This window comes from Periplaneta americana, chromosome 11 (genome assembly GCF_040183065.1).
Source record: "Periplaneta americana isolate PAMFEO1 chromosome 11, P.americana_PAMFEO1_priV1, whole genome shotgun sequence".
Lineage (NCBI taxonomy): Eukaryota > Metazoa > Arthropoda > Insecta > Blattodea > Blattidae > Periplaneta > Periplaneta americana.
Window position 1 is genome coordinate 92,695,279 of NC_091127.1, and position 13,767 is coordinate 92,709,045.

General features: G+C 34.1%; 1 protein-coding gene across 7 annotated transcripts in view; it reads right to left on the minus strand.

The window, feature by feature from the left end:
- Positions 1–13,767, minus strand: part of alpha-Spec (alpha spectrin) — a 333,133-nt gene that overhangs the window by 206,816 nt on the left and 112,550 nt on the right. For all 7 annotated transcript variants that reach the window (XM_069839770.1, XM_069839771.1, XM_069839768.1 and 4 more), the window contains exons 9-14: positions 10,677–10,916; positions 10,403–10,591; positions 9,530–9,685; positions 9,253–9,385; positions 8,832–9,016; positions 7,336–7,488 (exon numbers count right to left, since the gene is read on the minus strand). In XM_069839770.1, the coding sequence (XP_069695871.1) occupies positions 7,336–7,488; positions 8,832–9,016; positions 9,253–9,385; positions 9,530–9,685; positions 10,403–10,591; positions 10,677–10,916 (1,056 nt within the window). The remainder of the gene's footprint in view (positions 1–7,335; positions 7,489–8,831; positions 9,017–9,252; positions 9,386–9,529; positions 9,686–10,402; positions 10,592–10,676; positions 10,917–13,767) is intronic.

Sequence of the window (13,767 nt, forward strand, 5' to 3'; positions counted from 1 at the left end):
CGTATTTGTTCCGAACATTTCACATCTGATTCCTATGAGCGTGATTTGAAAGCTGAGCTTTTGAACATACCAGCAAAGAAAAAATTGAATTTAAACGCCCAACCATCGCTGAATTTACCAGTGTGCTATGTGCAAAACAGTGAAATAAACAGTGCTAGAAGTAAAAATGTAGAAGAGAGAGCTTGCAGACAAAAAATTTTGTCTGAGGTAAGTGAACAATTAGATGCAAAAACAACAGTGCGGCAGGACGATCCATTGGGTGTATTACCTTTCGTCTGTTCATTAGAAAATGAGGGGCTGCATCACAAAAGAGAAAATGAAGAACTACGTATAGAAAATGAAAAACTTAAATTAGACATTGAGAAGTTAGAGTCTAAATTAAAAGAATTACAAATAAAATATAAAAAGCAAGCACATTTTAGAGTCAACCAAAATTCACAACGACAAAGAAAGTGTTTAAATTGTTTAGTAAATGGAAAATTAAAACATTTATTAGCTAAAGTGTTCACTCCAGGGCAAATAAAAATGCTTATTAGCGGGAAAAGAAAGCAAAGATGGGAAGAACAACACATAATTCCGGCATTAGCTCAGTGAGCAATTAGTGATAAACTGTATAATCATTTGAGATCACAGGTGGGAATTCCTCTACCAAGCGTTGCTACTCGGCAGCGTTGGACAAAAAAATTGCCCTTTTATCATGGTATTCTTATACCAGTACTGAAAATTTTAAAAGAGCAGGGGATGTCTTTGAGCGAAATGGATAAGTTATCAGTGTTATTATTTGATGAGATGAATGTCAATGGTGTCATTTGTTACAATCACGAGGATGATTCGATATTGGGCCCTCACAGAAATGCTCAAATCGTAATGATCCGAGGATTGACAGGTGAGTGGAAACAGCTCATCTATTATAATTTCGACAAAACAATGAACAGAGAGCTACTGTTTGAAATTATAACAGAAATTGAAGTGGCAGGTTTCAGAGTAGTTGCAATTGTTTCTGATCTTGGTGGCAGCAATAGAAGACTGTGGAATGAGTTGCAAATAAATGTAAATCAAACCTGCTTTTCAAATCCTTCTTCAGATGGAAATATTTGGGTTTTTGCAGATTTGCCCCACCTGATTAAGTTATTAAGAAACCATTTTATTGGCAGTGGGTTTCAATTGAATGACACAATTATAGAAAAAAATGTAATTGAACGGATTATTAAATCTGATTCTTCGGAGTTGCAACTATTCCCGAAATTACATTGGGGTCACATTACTGTGCAAGAGAATGATAGGCAAAGAGTTGCACCAGTCACACACTGCTGCTCTGATTAAATATTTGGTACCCGAAAGTGAAGAAGTTCATGAATTTTTTCAACTCATAAATGACTTCACAGATGTAATGAACTTTGGAATTCCGAAAGATCCTACACACAATAAACTCAAATGTGCCTTCGGAATTAACCACAATGAACAAGTAGAGTATTGAATAGAATGGAGGAAACAATAAAAGAACTGAGAGTCGGAGGCAAAAATACTCCTCTACCTTTTCAGAATGGCTTCCTTACCTCTATTAAGAGCTTGAAAGGGTTGTATAGCAATTTAAAAGAAAAAGGAATTGATTATATAATGACCAGGAAACTCAATCAGGACACCCTGGAAAACCTATTTTCCCAAATTCGTGGGATAGGACATTTTTATAATAACCCTCTGCCCGTCGAAGTAACAAATCACTTACGCCTATTAAAGGAGCAGTCCATGATAAAATTAAGTTGGCTTTAATCAAACACGTTTTTCAATCTAAGTAGAATGCAATTTGCCGCATGTCAATGCGAGGCATGGTTCTTGAGTTACTGACTCTACACAAATACTTATGACGTCATAGCCACTGAAGTGATGTGATTGCGTAGTAGACCGAGAACATCTCCAAGTGCAGTGCTTTGTATTAAATAATCTTCTCGTGTCGTAGTACATGTGAACAGAATTTCAGACTTAGTTGTGATTGAGTGAAGTCATATTTTGCTTTTCATTTAATCATAAAACAGCACATACCTACGTTGTGGTTTTATGTAGGGCTATTTTTCTTTATATGAACGATTTTGAACTACAGTAGACTAAACAGAAGTAATTATATCGTAATACATTTTAAAATGCCGTGGTGTCGTGATTTTTCGTGTTCAGAGGGAAGAACAAAAGCACAACATGGAGAAGCGGTATCATTTCATGTATTTCCGAGCAGAGAAAAGTCACCGCAAATATTTAAAAACATGGGTGAAGAAAATCAACAGAAATGTTTTACACCATCGAAAACTGCTATTGTGTGTTCTAATCATTTCCATGAAATTGATTGTGAGGAATCGTCTCTACTAAAAAGACGTTCAATGAAAGACAACAGAACTCCTATGAAAATGAAGAAAACTGCTGTCCCTTCCTTAGTTTTGAAAGGAGAATCTCGCCAAGACAGTTCTGATACTACACGCTCCTCTGCTTATAAATGAAAGAAGGTCGGCGAAGAAGTAATAGCAAGTTGCAGTGATGCACCTATAGCTCAAAATATGGAAGTGTGAGTAGTTCTCGATGAGGCTGAAAATTCGCAGGAACATAATATAAACAAAGCTGTGCAGTGTGAGATAGGGTGCGAAATGCCAAGAAATGTGTGTGGTGAATCAGATGTGGGTGAGCCAGAAACTGACTTAGATCTTTTCAAATAGAAGAAGAAACTTCAAATTCTAATTCATCAGGTTCCGAGGATGCTGCACATGAAACAGAAAGTAATATAGATACCCAAAAGGTATTTTTTTTATTCTGGTCAGCGTTACAAATTTAGTTTCTCTTCTGTAATATTTGTCATTCCACTGTTGGGAATGGATCGAACCTGGATCCAGCGATTTATAATGCTCTGAAAAATGTTGTATGTAACCCTGCCCTTTTAAAAGACCTAAAGCAGACTAATCAGTTTTGTCACACCAGCAAACTTGAATCATATCATAACGGCAGATTGGTTTACACTCCTAAGAGAAAACACTTTCCATAAGATGGAATGGTAAACAAGAACTATGATTGCGATAATGACCATAATTACAATGTGAAAAGAGATGTAACTGGCTCCAGACTCCATTACTCGAAAGTCACTAAATGGTGGATGGAAAAGAAAACATACAGCAGGAAGGAAAACACGTGGAGGGAAGATATACAGAGAAATGTGTTGGAAGTGCCTAAACCGTATGACTCAACAACTATGATGCAATAAAATAATATAAACCATGTACTAATTTAATGCTAACGTGAGATAAACACGTATCTGTAGTTCCTTCATTACGAATATTTCATGTCTCGCATACATTCACTCACTCGGTGAAGGCGTTTACTTAGATTATAATGGATCGAAATATTAAACTGTTTCAGTTTGAACCCTTACCAGACCAGTCGTTCTAATCACAGAATGGATTGTACACGGGATTTAAAGTGGGATAGAGTTTGGGTAAGTTGTTATTATTACTATTATTATTATTACAGTATATGCATGTGATAGGTCCTAAGTGAGTTAATAATAACTGACTGTAACATATGAATCTGTATTTACTCGTCCTGCACCACTGTATGTTAAACGGAACTACAACGCAGTCTTATAAAGCAATCGGTGGTTATGACGTCGGAGCTTGCAGTAAGATCTTTAATATTTCACAAACTAAAAGGCGTAGAGAGATGAGACAAACGCCGTTAATCTAAGGATTACTTAGGTAAACATCCTATAATATAATCAAAATTTAGAATTTTATCGCGGACTGCTCCTTTAATATTAGGATGTCGACTGCCCCACCCTACAAGTGCTCAAGTAGAAGATTCAGGTGGAGTAATAATAACAAAGCAAGTTTTTCAGGATCTCGTAGACATTTCTCATGAAAGCGTGAACGAAATCCCTGAGGAACTAAACTCATTAGAGATGGATATTGATGATAGAACTGACACAACAGAGCTGATGAAAAGGGAAGAAGTGGAAGCACTCAGATATGTTGCTGGTTATTTTGCTAGAAAATGTAATAACAAAAGTGCTGTTTCGGATGCTAATTCCAGTCAACAAACTCCAGGATGGATAGAGGTCGTTTCATGTGGTGGATTGGTTTATCCCTCTTCTCAATGGATGGCAACAATTGAAGAGTGTGAAGTTATATTTAGAAAATTTCATAAAAAATCAGTCAACAGAAAAAAGAATGTAACTGGCCATTTATTTAGATTTTTGAGGAAAAAGTTTCCAAATGGAGATCCGGAATTATTGAAGTTATTTAGTAGAGCACGGACAATTTTTAGAATTCGTTATCTAAATAGAAGGAAACAGAATGTCAAAAGAAGAAACTGTATGAAGCAGAAACAATGGTTGCAGAGCTGCTCGTCGCGTCCTTCACAAGATTAGGTGAATCAGTTTAAATTTTGTGAAACATTCTTAAAATAAATTGTTCTATTTGTAAAATCAGTGTTAAAATTGGGTTACTTTCACTCTGCGCTGCTACTGAAAACCACTTTATTAAAATATTATACGTTAATTTACAAAATATTCATCTGACAATTCTGTATAAAATTAATTATTAATTAGTTTTAGTGCACTCACTAGTCCAGTGTTATTAAGGGAAATTTAATACATTTTGCATATGTAATATAAATTCTGTCATTCGCCAATGTAGTTTTTATTTATTGAATACTACTTTAATATAATTAATATTTTGAGGCTCGGAAACAGAAATTGATGTGTAAAATAAACTATATATACCTATTGTGCAATGCGTATTCGTTAATAACTTTCTTTAAAATTGGACCGAAATATTCTACAGAGGTTAGAGATACAAAAGCAAGTTGGTACAATGAAGCATTCATAATAGTTTCTATATTGCTATAAGAATTTGGAAAGTAAACGATCACTGAATTAAAAAAAAAAAAAAAAAAGATGGGGCATTGAAGTGGGAATTCTATCTCTAAGCCTTTACTCTTTCAGTGTGTATGTGACCCAAACAAATATATAAATATAGGTCTTTAAATCACTTGTTTATCGCTAGAAAGTGCAAGCTGAGGGTTGACAATGAGTATAGTGTTCCCATGGTGACGTCACAGATTTACAATCCTCTTAACGCTGTTATGAAGGGACCTGTGAGAGCGCTAGCGACTGACCGTCCACGGACCTTGCATTTAACCTATGTTGCACCAATATTAAGCATGTATAAAGTGATAACTACACATGATCTGATGATGGCATAGTATGCCGAAAACGTTAATCAATAAAATGTAATATAGTTAATAACACTATATATTGTATAATAAGCAAATTGACGGTCCCATTTATCCTATACTCAATTTACTACAGCTCTTATTTCATTTGGCAAAACTACAATTGATATGCAGCTGAATGAACAATGTAGAAAACAAATATCTCTGCAAAATCAAAGAAAACAAATATCTTTTGCATAATGAAAGGGTTAAGCAGAATCGAGAAATAATAAAACAATTCATAAATAGTGTTTGTTTTTTAGAAGAGCAAGAACTGTCTTACAGAGGACATGATGAATTCTCGTCATTGATTAACTGAGGAAACTACATAGGTTTTTTAAATTTAATAGTGGAAAATGATCCACTTTTAAAAATCCGCTTGGAAACAAACAGTTTTTCAGGACATGTCCAGTCATATCCAAAATTATATCACTAATGAAGTTGTTAATTGAGGGGTTTGCCGGAGAAAGGGCGTATACGTCAATATGGCAAATTGAGATACATGCAATCTAAGATTTTAAAACGCACCTGAATAAAATCTTATACACACACGCAGCCCTGTCCTGCAGGTATGTACAGTACAATCAAAACAAAATTTTGCTACTATAATTAGCGAATTATTCACTACATTTTAAACAGTTTTCCCGAAGAAGGGCGTATAGGTCTATCCATCTATCCACCTTTCTTCCGGCAAAGCCCTCAATTGATTACCAAAATAAATTAAAAGAAATCGGAAAAACTAAATTTGTGTCAGTATTAGTAGACAAAACCACTGATGTTTGCAACATAACTCAATTATCCATCATTTTGAGACATCTCTATAATGGAAAAACGAAGGAGAGATTTGTTGAATTTTGGATTCTGTTGAAAGATGTACCTACTACATTTAAGAAAATTCGCTGTTTTTCTCTGTCTCGACATTCACCACATCCCACTGGAGTTTTCAGCAGTGATGCAGCCATAGATAAATTACACAATCTTTCTGTTAAGTTACGTTATCACATCTCAGTGCCAATAGTGTTATCAACCTCACCTACAAATTATACTCTTTCTCGACAGCCTTTATTAGTTTAACTGCTTCATATATATAATATCTACTTCGTGTTTAGAAAAACAGGAAATTTAACATTAAGAATTCGAAAACATATAATAGGTCGTGCTGTCACACAGGGAACTATTTAATATCGCGTTCTAGACGCTATAAAGAGGTTCTTTGCCAATAGGAAGGGCTTCATATATGTGCATTTGTTGATATACGAAGTCTTCTTGTATGGAATGATGTATGTATGCATCTAATCCTCTGAATTTGACAATAAAGTAATTCTTCTTGTCACCTCCCAATATTTAGAGATGAGGTCCTTAAATGTTGAAAGTGAATCACATATTAATAAATGTCTCTCATCCATTTCTTCTTCCTTTGAACACAAAAGGCAATTTGGCAACACAAATAGTAGGATTTTATGCAGATATTTGGCTAGGAAATCATGACCAGTAACAAGTCTGAACATTACTACAGATGATTTGCGGGGAAAGTCTGGAAACATTTTACGTTCAATTATCAGTTTATTCTACTGAGTATTTTCATTATTGCCTTTAATTTGGAATCGATAGGTTTAATTGATCTTTGAGCAATTTTCAACTGGTTTTTAGAAAGAACACCATTTTTTTTTTTGCGTTTTTGGCAGTTGTATCGTTCTTGAACAACCCCCAATATGATTGAAGGACCTCATTTGTCTACAGGGCCTTTGAGTCTAGTCAGGAGGATTCACATCAAAATCCACTGACCAATTTCTCATCTGTTAAAAAACGTAATACTAGGACATTCGATAAATAATGGCAAAAATGCTGTTAAATCAGTGCTCCTAGTAGTGACCATTGAAATCTTGTACTATGTAATAGAGCAGCGATTGTTTCATAAATGTGCAATATTGAAAGTCTCGAAGTAGCCATGTATGGAATGAAGATTATGTTAATTACTGAACAATTAACTGAGCTGACCTATTTTGAAATTAATATGTGATGTAATATGCTGAACATATTTTATCTCAGTTGTTTATTCAATTAAAGGACTACTTTTTCACTAAACTTTACCTCTTTAGCTTTGATGTTATCAGCATCAAAGTGACCACGTTCCACAAACTGACTTCCAGCTACTCTGATACCCTCTATGCGGTCTTGGTGTGACCCAACATCAGCCTCGAGGAGTGCGTGTTTCTTCTGAAGATTCTGGACACTGGTCAAATCCTATTAACACAAATATACACTGTATTAACTTTTTATGTTTCTTTCTAATGCGTCAAATATAATTTGCATCTGGAACTTTCTTGAAATCTGTTAGTTTTGGAGTAGGCAAGAAATGACTGGTATATTTCCACCTGATTCAGGGACAGGATTCTTTCACATTTCTCAGCTTCACTCCCATTCTGCTGGAAACCATATTAAGGATATTTAATGTATTTAAAAATACATCACTCTTGACCAAGTTTGAATCCATGAATAATGGATCTTATGGCAAGCACAGTAACCACTAAATCACTAAAAAGCTTCTCTTAACTTATAATGAAATGTAAAAACAGCAATAGCTTCGCTTATTATTAACAATTTGTATGAGTATGTTTTTTTTTTTTACACAAACACATATATCTCGAATCTATGTATACATTGTATCTATGGGTGCATTATGATGATATGTAAATACACACAATGCAATATGTAGTAAAACTCAATTTGTCAGAAGGTTAAGGGGACACTCAACTATATTTTGGAACTTTTTTCCTATTTGACCAATCTTTTTCAAATTTGGAGAAAAAGTTTAATACATACATGGAAAGTGACATGCAAAATCTCAGCTCATTAGATCCAATACTTTTCAAAATAAAAAAATATTTCAATTTTTAATCAATCATTAATTGAAATATCACTTTAAATGATCACTTTTTATTGTTTGGCTTTGTGCATTTGACTGTGACTTCTCAATGAATAGCGGAAGAATTCTGCGTATTGATTTAGTTCTGTCACTTAAATTAGTGTAGAAATTTAATTTTTCATTTTTATGACACTTTTTCTCCAATTTTTAAGTTGAGTGTCTCCTTAAGATCCATTTTATAATAGAGATGCAGAATAAATAAATGTCTTGAAATAATAATTACCACTTTCAAATACTATGAACTGAAAAATTATTATTGCTGAATGCAGACAGTAGAATTATAGTTTGTTGTCATAAGATGGAGTTACTGCAGTATTTAATTTAATTACATTTTCAATAGCAGGAGTTATTCAGCATAAAGTACAATGTGGGTGAAGAAATGGTCGAAAGAGGAGAGTTCTTATGTGTGCCATTAATCTATCATACGGGACTCACTGCTTTACTTCCTTACTGGATAGAACCTTTCTAAGAATTGTTTCACCCTTCAAAATTCACTGCTCTTGGACAGATCTGAACTTGCAAACCTCAGATTCAACAGCACTATACCATCAAGAACGAATAAATAGGCGAAAAATATTTTTTTATATCTCAATACAATGAATATATTTATTCAATTAGAAGTAATGTTTTCTTCTTAAGTTAATATAAAAGCAATCCTTACCTTTCCATAGTCTTCACTCATCAGCTGACCCTCAATTTCAGACAGCCATAATTCAACATCCTCTACTGTTCGATTGAATTGCTGTTGCTGTGATGCTTCCTGGAGCTTTGAACCCTTTTTGTCAGTAGCTACAACAAGAGTCTCCCAAAGCTGAACGATTTCATCCATACGAGCTTGGATGCGATCTGTATTGAAGAAAATATAAAGTGGTTTGAAAAAAAAAACACAGAGAGAGAGAGAGAGGGAGGGAGGGAGGGAGGGGGGAAGAGAGAGAGGGAGGGAGAGGGGGAGGGGAGAGAGAGGGAGGGAGAGGGGGAGGGGAGAGAGAGGGAGAGAGAGAGAGAGAGACAGAGCATTTTATAACTGACGAAAAAGTTCAGCTTCCACACAGGGGATTAGGGTTACTTAGAACAAGCATTACCTGCTGCATAATGGTTTGCTTCAATGAGTTCTTGTCCAGTTGATGTGATGTCTTCCATGCGTGTCTTATTTGCATTCAATTCCTGCTCGAAGTTCTGGTGTTTCTGAACTTTTCCGTTCAGGTTTGTGGGATCCTAAAATATTAATAATAATAATATTATTATAATTATTCTTATTACTAGTACTAATACTACTACCATTACCACCAAACTGTAGTACTGTTTGAATTATGTAACAAACAAGTTAAAGTGAGATAAAAGGTATGTTTCTCATCTTACAAGATAACTGTCATCTGTAGCAAATTTAAGTTTCTCATTAATCCATCCTTTGGTCTCATCACAATCCCTCTCAAATTGCTGTAAGCGGTAAGAATCATCCAGAATTGCTCGACGAAGTGCAGATTTCTCAAGCAGTGCATTACGACGCTCCAGTAGCTGAAACAGAGAAACAATTCCAGTGATCTTCGTTCAAATTATATAATAAATTGTAATGCTCTCAAAGAGCACTAAGGCTACTTAGGATTTCTCAGTCTCTGATCAAGTCAAAAGCCCTGATAGAACTGATATGTAACCCTTGCGGTGAATTTCTGTGAAGTTCAGAGGGTCTAATTAATCAAATCTACTCTCTTCATCTCCATGCTGGGGTCCTCTGGAATCTTTGGATCTTTTAAGATGTGAAAGAGAGAATTATGTGCGGAAAGCAATGGAAAGCTACTGCATTTATCTTTCCCCCAAAAAAATGTAAACATGACAATTAACTTATGGGGATCGTGAAGAAAATTGGTGTGAATTAGAAAGAGAAGAGGTTATTAAATAATCTATATATGCAATAATGAGTCAAATAATCTATATATGCAATAATGAGTCAAAGTCAGGATAGGAGAGAGAATGTCAAGAAGGAAATGAAACAGGACGAGGGGTATGACAAGTATACACTTTATCACCTACTTGAAGAATTTAGTGAAATGCTTTTTAGAATATGGGAGGGGTGATAATGGGAGGAATACTTCTGTTTCTTCTCCATGCTTGCAAATTTGGCAAACAGTATTTGTATAAAAAACCACCAGCTGCAAATATTCTCTGAATTGATCAAGTTCAGTTATTAGTTCAATAACATCTTAACAGTGAATGAAAAAACTAAACTGCACTCACCATTGCCCTGCGCTGTGCTACATCATCAGCTGCATAATGTTGGCCTTCAATCAACTTCGTTGCAAATTCATCCAATGCCTTAATTTTTTCTTCTTGGGCTGCCAAGGATTTCTCAAAATCTTCATGTTTCTTAATAAGAGCCTCAACAGAGTCTAAGGAATCGCCAAGATCTTCATTGGCCAGAAAAGCCTATAAAGATTATAATTTCAAAATTTATAACCATGCCTGAATTTAAGTAATAATTCATGCTCTCATAAAATAAAGAGTAACATACTTCTTGTTTAGCCATCCAAGTGTCAGCTTGCTCAGTATCACGATAAAAAAGCTGCAAGTCCATGCATTGTTCATACAGAATCCGTCGCTCCTCCCACATTGAAAGCAATGAAGTTTTCTCTGATGCCAAAACAACAAGTTTTTCCTTCACTTCCTCTGATGCATAATGTTCTCTATCAAGCAACAACTGTCCAGCTTCTGCAGTGGCCCGGAAACTGTCTTCTCGTGCATCAATTTCGCCCTGTAAGTAAAAAAAAATCACATTAAGGTATAATCACACATAGCTTACTTTTGCTGCACAACTTTTCTACTACTGCTGCCAAAGTTGGGCAGTGTATTCATACATAAGCCAAAAGTATCAGACAGCAAGCTATTTTTTGTGCTATGAAACCACAGAGCTGCAGAAGTTGCCTATTCATACATAAGGAGTTACTTTTGCAGCTGCAGTTCATCTACAGCATTGTATCTCTGGGTTGATTCTTTAATAGATTTTTTTCTAGGATAGTGTGTAAAGTTGCATTTCACCCACTGTTACCAGTGCCTAAAGTGAGCCTTTAAAACATTAATGTGTAAAATAGTAATATGCGTTACAAGAGCGTATGTTGAAGTTTTCATGTTCGAGGAAAAGTTTGAAAAAGCGAAACATAGTTGAGCTTTTTTAATTTCCGAGAATTGAAAGAAAGCATACCGCTCGTGTATCGTACATTATTTTGTGCGAAGATCGTTTATTACATACCTGAAAGAGGAATTTCTAATTAGTTGCAATGAAATCCCATCTTGGTTTCTGTTCAATGACGGCAAATTTGTAAAGCAAAAATATTTATCTTCAACATCGTTGCTTTAAAATGTTTTCTGTGTTTACTATACTCCAGCAAGCCGTGATATACATCTGTCTTCCCCCCCCCCCCCCAGTCCATAAATGAGAACTTAAAACAAATGGTAAGGTTATGTAATGATTTTTCATTTTAATATTTTAACACTATTATTTATATAACATATTGCAGTAATAACATCGGCATCTGGAATCTTGTTGATTTTTTCACGGCTTCCTTAATGTTACTTGCATCACGAATCCAGTAACTTTAGTGGAGTTGTAGAATTTACTTAATTTTTGCAAATATTTAAAAACAATAATTAACAGTGCAATTTAGATGAAATTGCAGTGGTAAGTTTCCAATTTATAATTATTACTATATTGAATGTCTCTAAAAATAATATGTTAGAAGCCTAAAGCAGTAAAATCAATATGTCACTTAAGCTGTAAGAAGAGGGAAATTGTTATGTGTGTTAGATTGGGAATACTGAATGTGGAATTTTAGACTTACCACAGATTGGTTTTGTGCGGAAACCAAGCAAATACACACGATCTCACACAAAAGTAATTACTTTAGGCACTGCCAAAGAAAATTCAATATTCAATGTACAAATTCCATTCTGTACGAAATTAATGTATTACCTTGATCTTTCATGACGTAAATATTACACATAACACAAATAAGTAACAAATTTAACATTCATATTTACATTTTAACCGTATTATTCTGAGGTTACTTATGTATTAGTCATTGCTTGCTTTATTTCAAGGGTCTGAAGAAACTTCACTTTTCATCAACCTAACAGGCTATGATTCCATGGATATTTATTTCTTTATTACAGTCATGAAAATAATTTTATTAACTGACTAAATTCTGTTTCATAAACGTTTTGCAAAACTCATAAAATACGTACAGTAATATTATTAATCTCTTAATGACTGCATTCTATATGAGAATAAGTCGTGGATGGTCATGCGTGGTAAATAGTGATTATAGTGTGTTCATATCGTTTGCAGCTATCATAAATGATTTGAAGTTAAGGCTGACAAACATAACATATAACAATTGGTCTAAAGCTTTGTATATTATCTCTCTGTTAATAGTTGCAAATATTGAATAAAATAGGTTTCGATGTACTGTGTTTAATAGCAACAAAAGAGTAAATTATAATATGTATACATGTTTGGGAGACAATTTATTTCAAATAGGATTGTAAATCATTGCAACTCGAAGTTATTGTTTCAGTTATTTGTTACAGTTGATCTATCTAAAAGAAACAATTTGATAAATCTAAAATATTGTGAACAGACATTTGTCATTCCTAACTGTTCATGTCTCTGCTGATGCAAAGTTCGAAATCCTAAAAAAAATGTGTACCAGTCACACATGTGTGTGTGTGTGTGTGTGTAAAACTTGCACCCTCATTAACTAAAGAAGTACCATATCAAAAAGTTAAGCAGTGAAAGCTTTTGATGAGTGCTAAACAACAGGTTTAGTAGTTCTTGCAAAGCGTCTTATCGCAATTTCAAGTCCCGTTATACTTCAGAGTACCGGTACTGCTTAAGTGCTTGTATAAAAATACTTAAAAAAATTATTGGTACAAGAGTAAATAAATAAATTCACAAAAATGATCCTGGCACCAAAAATAAATAATTCAGTAATGCAATGACGACATTAGTACTTATGTGGTGAAGTAGTACCTAGAAAATATTGAGAACTTTGAAGGTGTTGTAGAAGATTAATGTTATAATGAAATTAATAAAAATACTCAAATTATCTTAAATTTTTATTGCTGATTATATTGTAAGTGGTGCTCTCAAGAAGTTGCCTGACTGTACAAAATGCAAATATGTTCTAGTTAAAGATTGCGATATGGAATTGAAGGTACCTAAAGATCTCGCAAGTTACTTTTAGGTGATCATTAGGGGTGGTTTAAAGTAGCTGATATATTTGTAACATATCTATTTGTTGATGTAGGCCTATACAAGATCTTGGCTCACCAATGTTAATTAGTGTAGAGTATCTACAATTTTATAGATTCAGGTTGTCATATAAATTACATTGAAAAAACATTTCAATACAGAAAATGTTAATATTATTTTATGATGTAGATATCCCATGTTCTTTTAAAACTACTCTTAAAACAATTTGAGAAACTTGTGACTAATAGGCCTAAGCATATATTTCTGAACAATTATAATTTAAAAAATGATAATGTGAAAGGAGGGCAAAACGTTAAGTTCAATCATTCAAATGACAACATAAAATAATGTAAAA